The 15,302-nt window shown below is 47.8% G+C and overlaps 1 protein-coding gene across 3 annotated transcripts; it reads right to left on the reverse strand.

Moving 5' to 3' along the window:
* Positions 1-284: 284 nt before the first annotated feature.
* H2AZ2 (H2A.Z variant histone 2) lies at positions 285-14,701 on the reverse strand. Of its 3 annotated transcripts, none has more exons than XM_070058412.1 (5): positions 14,447-14,701; positions 8,119-8,196; positions 3,377-3,490; positions 1,255-1,384; positions 285-612 (listed from the first exon to the last, which is right to left on the reverse strand). In XM_070058412.1, exons 1-5 carry the CDS (start codon positions 14,684-14,686, stop codon positions 551-553), a joined length of 624 nt encoding a protein of 207 aa, XP_069914513.1. In that variant the 5' UTR covers positions 14,687-14,701; the 3' UTR covers positions 285-550.
* Positions 14,702-15,302: the final 601 nt, after the last annotated feature.

Genomic DNA, 15,302 nt, shown 5'->3' on the forward strand with positions numbered 1-15,302 from the left:
GACTTGAACCAGTACTCATATGGGTGCCGGCACTGCAGGCGGTGGGAAACCTGCTACACCACAGCGCCGGCCCCAGGAGCTTTTCTTTCTTAGGGTATCTAACAGCATATACAACATCACCGAAGAGTCAATACATTATGGCAACAAGTCGTGGTATCAAAGCTGTACTTCCAATATTTTAAGGTTATTCAGAATATGAGGATTATTCAGAATATGAGGATTTAAAAATTTCAAAATTTGATAAAACTCTCAGCATTTCATGAACAGAACAATTTTGAGACAAATTGTTTTTTAAAAAATGGTTTATCAGTTCCATTTTTGTATAAAACACGGAGAAACCTCGCCAATCAACACAACTGTTACCACATGAAAAGGTACTTTTATCAAACTTCCAAGTCTGAGAACGTACAAATGTTTCTTTTATCATGTCTACAGTAATTGTCTATGCTTTCCATTTAAATGTTTTAAAAATTCCACATATCCCCATGATTTCCTCTGTCCCCGTTACAGTACAATGATGGGGAGAACGAGGGCTGGGCGAAACAACCCTCTAAGCAGTTTTCTGTTGTCCCTTCTTTCCAATCAGAGATTTGTGGATGTGAGGGATCACACCTAGAATGAAATTTTAAAAGTTAGAATTAGAAACTTTTAAAGTGGCTACATCTTAACAGTGCCTCAAACCAAAAGCAGTGATACAAAGAATGAAACTTGCTTAAGTACCTGTTCACATCTTGATCCTGTTAAGGTACACCTCTGGGGTCTGTGAACCCCTCCCTCTACACTGTGTGTAACTGTGTGACAGACTGCACTTAGAGAACAGTACCACAAGCTTTCATTAGCTACTCCAAGCGTAACCCAAATAAGATAAGGCACCAACTTCCCTCTCCCCTCACTGATCCTGACCCGTTTGGTTATTTCATCCCTTTCAAGGGTACCAGATTAAGCGATTTCTTATGATCATTTCTGAACATAGTTTAAGAGGTATGGGGAATATTTTAAACACCAAGCTTTAAGTATCACGTATGAAATTTAGACAAAGAACTGACTGAAACAAAAATAGCATTACTGTATGACTACAATGAGAACAAATATTTATTTAGATCATTATGAAAAGAAGACTACTTGTAGATTTAACATGGAAGTAAAGTGCATATACTTTCAATCATTTGAATTCACTGGATCAATGATCTAATGATATACTAATTAGAAAGACCAATAATAACACTGGCTTAAGTAATAATACTTAATACATACCACCCCCAGCTATGGTAGCCTTGATAAGAGAATCCAATTCTTCATCACCACGGATTGCAAGCTGCAAGTGACGTGGAGTGATACGCTTTACTTTGAGATCCTTGGAAGCGTTACCTGCCAGCTCCAGTACCTACAAGCAGCCGCGAGTTTACACATCAAACAAATGGTAAAGTATTTAAAGATTCTGTTATACCTAAAGGATCCAATTACAGCTAAAAATATAGCTAGCATCTGTAAATACAATACGCAGATGATAAATACAAACTGATAATACATCTTTCTTTCTTTTTTTTTTTTTTTGACAGGCAGACTGGATAGTGAGAGAGATAGAGAAAAGAAAGAAAGGTCTTCCTTTTCCGTTGGTTTACCCCACATTGGCTGCTGTGGCCGGTGCACTGCGCTGATCCAAAGACAGGAGCCAGGTGCTTCTCCTGGTCTCCCACGCGGGTGCAGGGCCCAAGGACTTGGGCCACAGCAGAGAGCTGGCCTGGAAGAGGGGCAACCGGGACAGAATCTGGTGCCCCGACCGGGACTAGAACCTGGTGTGCCGGCGCCACAGGTGGAGGAGTAGCCTAGTGAGCTATGGCGGCGCCGGCCACATCTTTCTTTCTTGTATCTCTATTAATGCTTTTATATCACTCTCTTACTACTTCATTTGACCCCTTATCATTCTCTGCAACAGAGGAGTAGGCAATAAGCTAGAAGTCTCTTATTCTATTATCTTTTTTTTTTTTTTTTTTTTAATTTATTTGACAGATAGAGTCAACGAGAAATTTCAAAATCCTAGTTAGGTACCAAACTGCATTTTTTGATTTTGCCTCTATAAACTGTGCTGGCATTATGGGAAGCTGTGTGAATTCCTCTATAGATAGGAAATCATTAGAGTAGAGCCTTGCTTGGTAAGATTGGTGTATATTAGTAGTCAACTGTTTAAAAGATTCATTTATTTGAAAGGCAGAGAGAGAGAGAGAGACTGATTGATTTCACCTGCTGGCTCACTCCCTACATGGCCACAACAGCCAGGCTTGGGCCAGGCTGAAGCCAAGAGCCTGGAACGCCACCTGAGTCTCCTACACGCATGGCAGGCAGTCTAAGCACTTAGATCATCCTCTGCTGCTTTCCCAGGCACGTCAGCAGGGAGCGGGATTGGAAGTGAAGCAGTGGGACTCGGACTGGCGCTCGTATGGAGTGCCAATGCTGTGGGCAGCAGCTTACCCCACTGCACAACAGTGGCCCCCAAAATGTATACATTTCTAAAAAGAGTATGTAAAACGACAAGACTTGGAAAGAAAGCTCCTCAACTAGAACTATGATGTCCACACAAATCCTCTTTCTCATAACAAGCAAACCAAAACTACTGTGATCGATGTCACATTTCCAGTGAGACAAGATGACTTGAAGTTACTGAAATGACAGCTGACAAACAGCTAAGACCTGCATCCCCGTCTGGCTCCACGCCACATCCTCCCCGGAGTAAGAACCCTCCTGCTTGCTGCTTCTGCCACCACGGGTGACTACACCACCTGCTTGCTTCTCTGATTCCCAGCCTGTCACACAGCTGACGGAGTTTCACAGCTCCACAGCTTCCCACTCACTGCTCAGGGGAGGAGTAGGGCTGAGCAACGTGCTGCTCCATGGCCTCGGAATTCAGAACCCTCGCTCAGGTAACTCATCTTTCTGGAAAGTCAAATTCAGCATGTACAACCAGCAGAGAACCACAAGGATTAATTAGATCTTTACCCTCTGATATCATCATAATATATTTTGCGATTTTTACATATCATCACACTGGCAAACTTTTACCCCACTCCAAAGCCTCATAAGCTAAGAGGCTTTGTGGTAACGTCACAAATATTGCCTATTGATAATAGGAATACTTCAGAGTTCAGTTCATTTATACTGCTTTTTTAATATGCATTGCTGGCCCTGGCTTAACTTTAAAAACAGGTACATGAAGGTTCTTTTTGATACTGCCACCAGGTGATGGGCTGACAACATTCATCTAAAACTGCTATTAAGCCAAAGAACGTGTTTGTTTGTTTGTAGTACATTCTATGGGTTTCAGCCAATTAATTTAGAACTCCTTTTGAAATCCCACGTACAACAGACATCCCCTACAAACCTCAGCAGTGAGGTACTCCAGAATTGCAGCACTGTACACGGCAGCAGTGGCACCCACCCTTCCATGGCTTGTGGTGCGAGTCTTCAAGTGTCTGTGGATGCGGCCCACGGGAAACTGAAAGACAGACGTCTCAGTGAGAAGACTGTAACTGATGGTTGAATAACACGAATAAAGCGTGAGAAAACAAAAAGCTGCTCACACAGATCAGAAGCCAAACCTACAAGGGTACTTCAAAAAGATCTTAGGGAAAAAGAAATTAAAAGATGAGTTTATTTTGGAGCAAATTATTCTAAAGTACATTTGGCAATTAACAGTTCCCAGGGCCAGTGTGTGTATCCTGGTAATCTGCCTCATCTCTTTAACTTCTGCACGATATGAGCATTTCATCACGAAATAGAGAAGCTATGCTGTGCTACTACCAGAAACACACTCCACAAGGCTCCATCACGGCACTAACACCTGTCAGTCCCTCACCTAACAGCCGCCGATAACCATCTTTCTTGGCCTCTAACTTCACTGTTCTTCTCTCAGTTAAGGGTTGACTGTTAGCAAAGAAAAACCAATGCCATTCACTCATTGTGACTTTGTGCCTTCTGAGAAGAGGGCATGTTCTTATTTCCAAAGTATCCCAATTCTACTGTCTGCACAACGTATTCTCAACTCTCCTCACACTTCAAGGCCCCATTATTTCAACAATTCCAATTAATTCCTCCACTGGCTCCTTTCCTTTCACAGACTTTTCTCTACACATCTATGGTAACTATTCTACTACAGTTTAGATATCTTCTTTCCTAAGACAAAATTTAAAAGCAAATCCTAAAACCCTTTTTTCTTGTCACCATTTCTCCCAACCCAAACCTGTCTTGTTAAACACTGCTCTTGAAGGCCAGCAGTGACATTTCAGTTACCGAATTTATCAGCTACTTCAAGATCTCATCCTTAGAGAGAAAAGGCATTTGCCCCCCCCCCCACCTTACACGTATTCCCTCATGAGTATAAGCTTCTTAAGAGTTGGATCCTGGAGGCCAGTGGTGTGGCGCAGTGGGTTCAGCTGTTGTCTGCAGTGCTGACATCCCACACATGCACCAGTTTGATTCCCGGCTGCTCCACTTAGGATCCAGCCTCCTGCTAATGTACCTAGGAAAGCAGTGAAAGATAGCCCAAGTGCTTGGGCCCCCATACCCACGTGGGAGACCCAGAAAAAGTTCCTGGCTCCTGGCTTCAGTCTGGACCAGCTCTGACTGTTGTGATCATTTGGAAAATATACCAGTGGATGGAAGATCTCTCTCTCTCTTTCTCTATGTAACTTTGCCTTTCAAATAAAAAAAAAAAAAAAGATGGGGTGGGCGCTTATGGCGCCACCATCCCATATGGGTGCTGGTTCGAGTCCTTACTGCTCCACTTTTTTTTTTTTTTTTTTTGACAGGCAGAGTTAGACAGTGAGAAAGAGAGACAGAAAGGTCCTCCTTCCATTGGTTCACCCCCCAAATGGCTGCTATGGCCGGTGCTGCACCGATCCCAAGCCAGGTGGCAGGTGCTTCCTCCTGGTCTCCCATGTGGGTGTAGGGCCCAAGCACTTGGACCATCCTCCACTGCACTTCCAGGCCACAGCAGAGAGCTGGACTGGAAAAGGAGCAACCTGGACAGAATCTGGCACCCTAATCGGGACTAGAACTTGGGGTGCCAGCACCGCAGGTGGAGGAATAGCTTAGTGAGCCACAGCGCCAGACAACTGCTCTACTTCTGATCCAGCTCTCTGCTATGGTCTGGGAAAGCAGAAGATGGCCCAAGTGCTTGAGCCCCTGTACCTGCGTGGGAGACTAGGAAGAAGCTCTGGGATCCTGGCTTCAAATTGGCCCACTTCCGGCTGTTGTGGTCTTCTAGGGGTGAACCAGCAGATGGAAGACCTCTTTCTCTGTCTCTCCCTCCTTCTCTCTATCTGTAACTCTACCTCTCAAGTAAATAAATAAATCTTAAAAAGGGGTGGGGAGGGAAGAATGGATCCTTAGTGAGTGTGGTATGTTGTTTGTTATACAAAAACATTTCTTCTCAAGCTAAAGAAACTAGTTTTATTTTTTGTTTTTATTTTATTATTTTTAAAAATATTTTTATTTATTTATTTGACAGGTAGAGTTACAGACAGTGAGAGAGACAGAGAGAACGGTCTTCCTTCTGTTGGTTCACTCCCAAATGGCCACAATGGTCAGAGCTGCGGTGATCTGAAGCCAGGAGCCAGGTACTTATCCTGGTCTCCCATGTGGGTGCAGGGCCCAAGGACCTGGGCCATCCTCCACTGCCTTCCTGGGCCACAACAGAGAGCTGGACTGGAAGAGGAGCAACCGGGACTAGAACCCGGCGCCCATATGGGATGCCAGCGCCGCAGGCGGAGGATTAACCTAGTGCGCCAAGGTGCTGGCCCCAACAGTTTTATTTTTTAAATCAATACACACGAGACCGAGCGTCTTGGGTTGCTGCAAGAGCACAGCAGACCGGCATGGTAAAAAGACAGCTTTCTGGGCTGCCGACTATAACACCAGCATCCCATAGGGGCGCTGGTTCAAGTCCTGGATGCTCCACTTCTTTTTTTTTTTTTTTTTTTAAAGATTTATTTATTTAATTGAAAGTTAAGAGTTCACAGAGAGAGGAGAGGCAGAGAGACAGGTCTTCCATCCGATGGTTCACTCCCCAACTGGCCGCAAAGGCCGGAACTGCACCGATCCGAAGCCAGGAGCCAGGAGCTTCTTTCGGGTCTCCCACGCGGGTGGGACTTTGGGACATTTTCTACTGCTTTCTCAGGCAATAGCAGAGAGCTGGATGGGAAGTGGAACAGCCAGATCTTGAACCGATGCCCATGTGGGGTGCCAGCACTTCAGGCCAGGGCATTAACCTGCTGTGCCACAGCACTAGCCCCCTGGCTGTTCCACTTCTGATCTAGCTTTCTGCTAACATATTTGGAGAAGCAGGGAGAAGACAGCCCAAGCACTTGGGCCCTGCCACCCATCTGGGAGACCTGCACAGAGTTATAGGCTCTTGGTTTCTGCCAGGTCCAGTCCTGGCAATTATGGTCATTTGTGGTTCAAAGATCTTTCTATCTCCCCCTCTCTCTACAACTCTGTCTTTCAAATAAATAAATAAATAAATAAATATATATACACACACACCCCTTTATTTTGAGCAAGGGGAATGACAGCTTAGTACGTAAAGCTACACTGCAGTTTGAATCCTGCTTTATTTAGAGTTCTAATTTTTTTTTTTTTTTTTTTTTTGGACAGGCAGAGTGGACAGTGAGAGAGAGAGAGACAGAGAGAAAGGTCTTCCTTTGCCGTTGGTTCACCCTCCAATGGCCGCCACGGCTGGCGCGCTGCGGCCGGCGCACCGCGCTGATCCGATGGCAGGAGCCAGGTGCTTCTCCTGGTCTCCCATGGGGTGCAGGGCCCAATCACTTGGGCCATCCTCCACTGCACTCCCTGGCCACAGCAGAGAGCTGGCCTGGAAGAGGGGCAACCGGGACAGAATCCGGCGCCCCGACCGGGACTAGAACCCGGTGTGCCGGCGCCACAAGGCGGAGGATTAGCCTAGTGAGCCGGGCGCCGGCCGAGTTCTAATATTAATACTCTGAGTACTACCCAGTCTTTTCTTCCCTGGACTCAAAAAACCATGTGTTTCTGAGGGGCATACCAATCTCTTTGTGTTCCTTTCCCGTCCACTGAGGTTATGAAACTCATCTACTGCTTGAACTATCAACTCTACATAAATGATCCCATCTCGTTTAGAAAGCTGGACTCATGTTTCCAACTTCCAAGCACTTCACATAGATGCTTCAGCGAACTCCAAAATGATTCCACTCAAATTTCTCTCATAACTTACCCTATTCTTATTTAAGCTCCCTGGTCCCTTAAATTCTGTGCCTTAGAAAAACTTCTGATCTCCTCTCCATTGACTACATCCACATTCTTTCTATTCATTTTCATCTCACTCTAAGCATTCAATAACCTCCATTTAAGTATGCTTCTAAATAAACTGAGACTTTACATGGAACCCTAAAATGTACAATGAGTGCATCAAGGTTGTCTTCACCTCCCTCGTTATCACCTGGATCGTGTCATCCTCTTGGCGCAAACTCTCAATGGTTTGTCACTGCCTAGAAGATAAAACCCAAACCTTACAGTCCAGCCTCCCATCTTCCCTACTTCACACTGCTTCTTATCATATAAAAAGTAATTCTTACTCATCCAGAAAATTCTGAGTGTGAGTTAAAGTTGCAACAATTCAAATATGCAAACTTGGAAAATATTTTAGTGGTTTTGAATAGATCATAGTCTAAAAGAAGGCTACCGGGGAAATATCTTCATAGAACCAGGGAACAGTTCATTATTTTTCCCTTAAATTTCATCTCATCCTGAAAGTTAATGTACCATTACAAACACCTTTAATAGAAAAACCACACCATACTCACTTTAATAGGATACAATTAAAAACCTAGGTATATGATTATTATCTTAAAATAACATTTTGAACAGGATAAAATTACCAAGTTCATTAAGATAAGTCCTTTTTATAATTTGTTCTTGTTTGGAAGAGAACACAATAGCTAATTTTAAGCCTTGACCAATTAATCACATAACTAAAAGCCTTTAATAATACAAGTAGACTTTCTGTAATTAATGGCACATCCATGGACCACCAACTGCAACAGTGAACAGAAGAATTCAGTATTGAACATAAGAGCAGAGATTCATCACCTGCAGCCCAGCCCTCTGTGAGCGAGACACTGCCTTGGCCTTGGCCTTCCCGCTGTCCTTCCCAGCTTTGCCTCCAGCCTGCATGGAAATTCAAAATATGAGGTTTCCACAAATACAAAAATTCCTTAATTTTCAGACTGAAGAATTATGCAAGTCAATCTAACTTTTATGCACACTTAAAATAGTGCATAATTAGATGATTTTTAAAAATATCAACATATTATTTCCACAAAATATATTCAGAACTTAGCTGTTTTGAGAGAAAAAATAAAAAGCTACCAAAAAAAAATCCCCTAAAAATCCAACAGAATTGTCATATGAACCAGTAATTCCACTTCTAGGTATATACCCCCATATCAAATGCAAGTTATTTGCATACTCACGTTCACAGCATTATTCACAAGGGTCAAAAGGTAGACTCAATCCAAGTATCCACTGATGGATGAGTGGATAAAATGAGATGCATATATATAATGGAATAGTGTTCAGTTTTTTTTTTTTTTTTTTGACAGGCAGAGTGGACAGTGAGAGAGAGAGAGACAGAGAGAGAAAGGTCTTCCTTTACCATTGGTTCATCCTCCAATGGCCGCTGTGGCTGGTGCGCTGCAGCCGGCACACCGTGATGATCTGAAGCCAGAAGCCAGGTGCTTCTGGTCTCCCATGCGGGTGCAGGGCCCAAGGACTTGGGCCATCCTCCACTGCCTTCCCGGGCCACAGCAGAGAGCTGGACTGGAAGAGGAGCAACCGGGACAGAATCCGGCGCCCCGACCGGGACTAGAACCCGGTTTGCCGGCGCCACTACGTGGATGATTAGCCTATTGAGCTGCGGCGCCGGCCAGCGTTCAGTTTTTATTTTTATTTTTTGACAGGCAGAGTGGACAGTGAGAGAGAGAGACAGAGAGAAAGGTCTTCCTTTGCCGTTGGTTCACTCTCCAATGGCCGCCGCGGCTGGCGCACCACACTGATCCGAAGGCGCTTCTCCTGGTCTCCCATGCAGGTGCAGGGCCCAAGCACTTGGGCCATCCTCCACTGCACTCCCTGGCCACAGCAGAGAGCTGGCCTGGAAGAGGGGCAACCGGGAAAGAATCCAGCGCCCCGACCGGGACTAGAACCCAGTGTGCCGGCGCTGCTAGGTGGAGGATTAGCCTATTGAGCCGTGGCGCCGGCCCAGTGTTCAGTTTTAAAAAAGAAATTCTGGGGCTGGCATTGCATTGCAGGTTAAGTTGCCATTTGCCACACTGGCAACCTTTATCTGAGTGCTGGTTCGAATTCTAGCTGCTTCACTTCTTTTTTTTTTTCCTAAGCTTTATTTATTTATTTGAAAGTCACAGTTACAGAGAGAGAGTTATCGATCCTCCATCCGATGGTTCTCTCCAGATGACTGCAATGACCGGAGCTGCACTGATCTGAAAGCTTCTTCGGGGTCTCCCACAGTGGAAGGGCTCAAGGTCATGGGCCATCTTCCACTGCTTTCCCTGGTCATAGCAGAGAGCCTCATTGGAAATGGAGCAGCCAGGACTCAAACCAGGCCTATATGGGGTGCCGGCACTACAGGCGGTGGCTTTACCCACCATGCCACTGAGCTGGCCCCAGCTGCTTCCCTTCCTACCCAGTTCCCTACTAATGCGCCCAGGAAAGCAGTGGAGGATGGACCAAGTGCTTGGGCCCTGCACCCATGTGGGAGATCAGGACAGTGTTCCAGGATGCTGGCTTCAGCCTGGCCCAGTCCTGCTGTTTCAGACATTCGGGGAGTGAACTAGAGGATGGAAGATCTCTCTGTCACTCTGCCTGTCAAACAAAATACCTTTAAAAGAGAGAGAGGGAGCCAGCACCGCGGCTCACAAGGCTAATCCTCCGCCTTGCGGCGCCGGCACACCGGGTTCTAGTCCCGGTCGGGGCGCCAGATTCTGTCCCGGTTGCCCCTCTTCCAGGCCAGCTCTCTGCTGTGGCCAGGGAGTGCAGTGGAGGATGGTCCAAGTGCTTGGGACCTGCACCCCATGGGAGACCAGGAGAAGCACCTGGCTTCTGCCTGCGGATCAGCGCAGTGCGCCGGCCGCAGCAGCCATTGGAGGGTGAGCCAACGGCAAAGGAAGACCTTTCTCTCTGTTTCTCTCTCTCTCACTGTCCACTCTTCCTGTCAAAAAAATAAAAAACTAAATTAAATTAAATTAAAAAGAAAGAGAGGGGGAATTGTGACACGTTACAATAGGGAAGAACCTTAAGGACATTATGCTAAGGGAAATAAGCCAATCGTACAAGAGAAACGGTACACTATTCCACTTCATACAAGTTTCTCAGGGTAGTCCGATTCATAGGCAGAAAACTGAATTGTGGTTGTCGGGGACTACAGGAGGTGAAAACTGGAAGTTACTGTCCAACTGAAGACTTTCAGTCCTAGAACATCAAAAAATTCTACAGAGAGATTGATGATGGTTGCACAATGTGATTGTACTTAATGCTAGTGAACTGTGAATCCAAAAATGTTTAAAAAAGTAAACTTTATTATGTATACTTTATCACACTCACAAAAAGGACCTTCAGGGGCCTGTGCTGTGGTGCAGTGGGTAACGCCCCGGCCTGAGGCAATGGCATCTCATATGGGCGCAGGTTCAAGACCCAGCTGCTCCACTTCTGATCCAGCTCTCTGCTGTGGCCTGGGAAAGCAGTAGAAGATGGCCCAAGTCCTTGGGCCCCTGCACCCGCGTGGGAGACCCAGAAGAAGCTCCTGGATTCTGGCTTTGGATCAGCGCAGCTCTGGCCATTGCAGCCAACTGGGGAGTGAACCAGCGTATAGAAGACCTCTCTCTCTCTCTCTCTCTGCCTCTCCTCTCTGTGTAACTCTTTCAAATAAATAAATCTTAAAAAACAACAACAACAACAACAAAAAGGATCTTCACAAATACTACTTTCAACTGATAGAAAATAAGTACTTCTTAAATAATCTTAACGTCCACGAACAGAATGGTCAAATAAATCATAGTATATAAACACAATAGAGTGTTATCCAGTTATTTCAAGAAATGAATTAGCCGGCGCCGCGGCTCACTAGGCTAATCCTCCGCCTAGCGTCACCGGCACACCGGGTTCTAGTCCCGGTCGGGGCGCCGGATTCTGTCCCGGTTGCCCCTCTTCCAGGCCAGCTCTCTGCTGTGGCCTGGGAGTGCAGTGGAGGATGGCCCAGGTGCTTGGGCCCTGCACACCATGGGAGACCAGGAAAAGCACCTGGCTCCTGGCTCCTGCCATCGGATCAGCGCGGTGCGCCGGCCGCGGCGGCCATTGGAGGGTGAAGCAATGGCAAAGGAAGACCTTTCTCTCTGTCTCTCTCTTTCACTGTCCACTCTGCCTGTCAAAAAAAAAAAAAAAGAAAAAAGAAAAAAGAAAGAAATGAATTAAAATATGCACTGATATAGACCACGCTACAAAACCTATTTCTATGTGAAAAAGGTGTACAAGTACAATGTGCTGTTCTTTATGTAAAAATGGGGTATTATAGAGTATGTGTGTTCACATATATTTCTAGTAGGTGACACAAGTTATTAAAAAATTTTTTTTTTTTTTTTTTTTTACAGGCAGAGTGGACAGTTAGAGAGAGAGACAGAGAGAAAGGTCTTCCTTTTGCCATTGGTTCACCCTCCAATGGCCAGTGCGGCCAGCGCGCTACGGCCGGCGCACTGCGCTGATCTGATGGCAGGAGCCAGGTGCTTCTGGTCTCCCATGGGGTGCAGGGCCCCAAGCACTTGGGCCATCCTCCACTGCCTTCCCGGGCCATAGCAGAGAGCTGGTCTGGAAGAGGGGCAACTGGGACAGAATCCGGAGCCCCGACCGGGACTAGAACCCGGTGTGCCGGCGCCGCAAGGCAGAGGGATTAGCCTAGTCAGCTGCGGCGCTGGCCTCAAGTTATTAAAGTTATTTGCTGATAGGGAACACAAAATATCTGCTTTAAGAAAATTATTTTCCCTTTTGTACCATTTGATTTACTATTTAAATCTATCATTTCTTCACTGAAAAACAGTTGGTTAAAAATGTAAGTTACCAGAATTGGCTAGTGAGAGTATACTTCCACAGAGGATAAGCTTTGAATCAGCATATTCCTTTCGTAATGCTTTCCTTACAGAAGTTTAAGCAAACAAACCTACCAACCCCACAACCTTGTATAGTCCCTCTAATTTCATGTCTCAGTGGATCACTTGCCTATTTCCCAAAATCATATCTGAGGGGGAGAATGAACGCTTTGGAGGTATTAAAACAAGGAAATAAAAAAATAAAACTTAAGAACTGATTTATATTCTTTGTTGCAATTCAACAAAAGAGACTGATTTAAGTTTACCAGAGAGAATTAAAACTCTAGAGGTTTTGGGGCCAGTGCTGTGGTGAAGTGGGTTAACACCTGGCTTGAAGCACCAGCATCCCATGTGGGCGCCGGTTCTAGTCCCAGCTGCTCCTCTTCCGATCCAGCTCTCTGCTGTGGCCTGGGAAAGCAGTGGAGGATGGCCCAAGTGCTTGGGCCCCTGCACCCATGTGGGAGACCCGGAAGAAGCTCCTGGTTCCTGACTTCGGATCAGCGCAGCTCCGGCAGTTGTAGCCATCTGGGGAGTGAACCAGTGGATGGAAGACCTCTCTCTCTCTGTCTCTGCCTCTCTCTGTAACTCTTTCAAATAAATAAAATAAATCTTCTAAAAAATAAATCTTTAAAAAAATTAAATAAAATAAAAATTAAAAAGTCTCTAGAGGTTTTTACCAGGATGCCATATATATAAGTATGCATTTTAACGTGTTTCTGTTTAACTGAGAGGCAGGGAGACAGACAGGGAGGTCTCAGCGAGTTCATTCCCTGAACTCCAAAGGGTGAGAGATGACCTGAACACAGACACTGGCACATGGGACGCAGTGTCTGAGCCTCTTCTATTTCTATAACTTTTGACTATCTTGCCATATAACTACATTTTTACATGGCTTATGAGATATTCTCACCATTCCTCAAATAAAGAAACCTTTCCATCTATTTTCCCTAGTATAAAATATTTTTAAAACTCTCAACTGGTATATGGGTCTAAATCCTAATCAGTCTCCCTGACTAGATTAAGAAATACCTAAGTCGTTAATTAAAAGCCATCAAGTGCAAAATTCCCCAGGCTTCCCAGTTTATACAGTAACTTTTCGGCTTAAGCAATTTGATCCTCACTGTTTCAAAACTGTCACATTTGCTGCTGTATTTACTTGTGTTTTAGGGAAGTAGACATAACCAGATTTTTAAAGCCTCAATACATAGAATGATTATTTCCAAGGCTCCAAATAAATTTTTTATACTGAATAAAATCAAAGTTGTATAGCATCAAACCTATCTGAATGTAAAATTACATAGTGAATGCTTTCCCAAACCCCCTCCCACTGTACGCGTACTTTATGCATTTTAATACACTCAGCGGCTGGCTGAGAAACAATATAAAGTTTTTAATTCAAGGACTGGACTAGCACTGATCTGGCTAATTAAAGCGCTTGGTTTACAGAGGAGGGAACATTTTCCTCAGAGACTTGGAAACTGGAAGCCAACACACTTTCCTGTGTGTTAACAGAAAATGACAGCTTCTCGAGTTAAAAACCTTACACTCAGCGATGACCACGCAATGCTTCCCGCACTTCGAGCTGGACACTGCGTATTGCTGGCTACTGTAAACGACACAGCGTGCACAGCGCATCACTGGCCGTCTCTAACCGAGATCTGGCGCTCTGCGCGGACGCAGTCGGGGACTTCACGGAGAGGACCGGCGATCAGCCGGCGGGGCTGAGCTGGGCCAAGCTCACAACCGGCGCGCGGCGGTGCCCCCGACCGGCCAGTCGGTCCGCGGCCTCGCACCGCCCGACGGCTGAGCGCGGAGCGGCCGCTGCGGCCCGGCCCCGGCCCGGCCCCCGCCGCACGCCGCACTCCTCCCACCCGGCCCGCGGCCCCACGCGGCGGGCGCGCAGCGGGGAGCTGTCCGGCGCGGGGCTCGCGGACGCCCCTCGGACGCCCCTGCTCCCGGCCGGGAGATTACGTAACCCGACAGCTCCCAACACAACTTGGGCAGCGGCGGCCGGCGGTCCGCGTCCGCCGAGCAGCGCTCGCTCGGGCGTCCCCGGCGGCGGGGTCGGGGCCGAGGGGCCGCTCCGCCCGCCGGACCCAGCCCTCGGCCGGACGCGCACGTCGGGGTCCGCGGCCCCGACGCCCACCGACTCCCGACTCCACAGGTAGCGCCGGCGCCGCAGGGTCGCCGCCCCGCGCCAGCCCCCGCCCCGCTCCCGGCCCGCTCGGCCCTGAGCCCTGCCCGTCAGGTCGACCGGCCGCTCTCACCATGGTCTCGGCCGCGCGCCCTCCGTTGCCGCCCGAGCCGCTGCCGCCGCTCTCGCAGCACCGATCGCCGCCGCCAGAGCCGGACAATACCCGGGGCCCGCCTCGCTCCACTGCAGCCAATGGCCGCCAGCCTTGCTGATTTGAACCCCGACGATTGCCCAATCGCACACTTCCTTCTAGTGAGGCCCCGCCCCCCAGCACCTCCTCCCTAACGGCTGTTTGTTTTTGCACACGGCACATGGAGGCGGGGCCTCTAGCCCCAACACTGAAGTGCTCACCGCCTCTCTCCTCGCGCCTAAGTCTTGACGGACAGAAGACTGCACCAATAAAAGTGCAGACAGGACCCAATGAAAACACCGCCCGTGAGCATGAGAGGCGGGCCTGCGAAATCGACATCAGGATTAGCCAATGGGGCGGAGCGACTTCGGGCTGCTGTAGCTTTCCCGCCCATTCTCGGCATTGGTCCGCCGCGTTCTGGGACTTGTTTGGAGAAGAAAAGACTGGCGAGTGTTTCTCGCGGCGGGGCTACAGGGAAACGCTGAGGCGGTGTGGGACGCAGCCAGGCCTGGCGCGTCGCGCGGCCCGGTTGCCCGGCTTCGCCTCGCCTCAGCGCGCGCCGCTGGACGTCCCCCGGCCGCCTGGCGCGCGCCCGCTGTCTTGATGTCGCCAGGTTACGGCGTTGGGGAAACGCCTGTGGAGAGCGGGAGCCCTCGGACCTGTGGACGCGAGCCGCGCGTGGACGCTCTGGCGAGCGGGCGTCCGTCGGGACCTGCTCGTCCGGTCGCCTGTCCGGCCTTCGCGCTGCGGAAGGCGGCTCGGGCCAGCGTGGTTTGCCTGGGAGCGCACGGGCGATAGG

The sequence above is a fragment of the Oryctolagus cuniculus genome, chromosome 16 (genome assembly GCF_964237555.1).
Source record: "Oryctolagus cuniculus chromosome 16, mOryCun1.1, whole genome shotgun sequence".
Lineage (NCBI taxonomy): Eukaryota > Metazoa > Chordata > Mammalia > Lagomorpha > Leporidae > Oryctolagus > Oryctolagus cuniculus.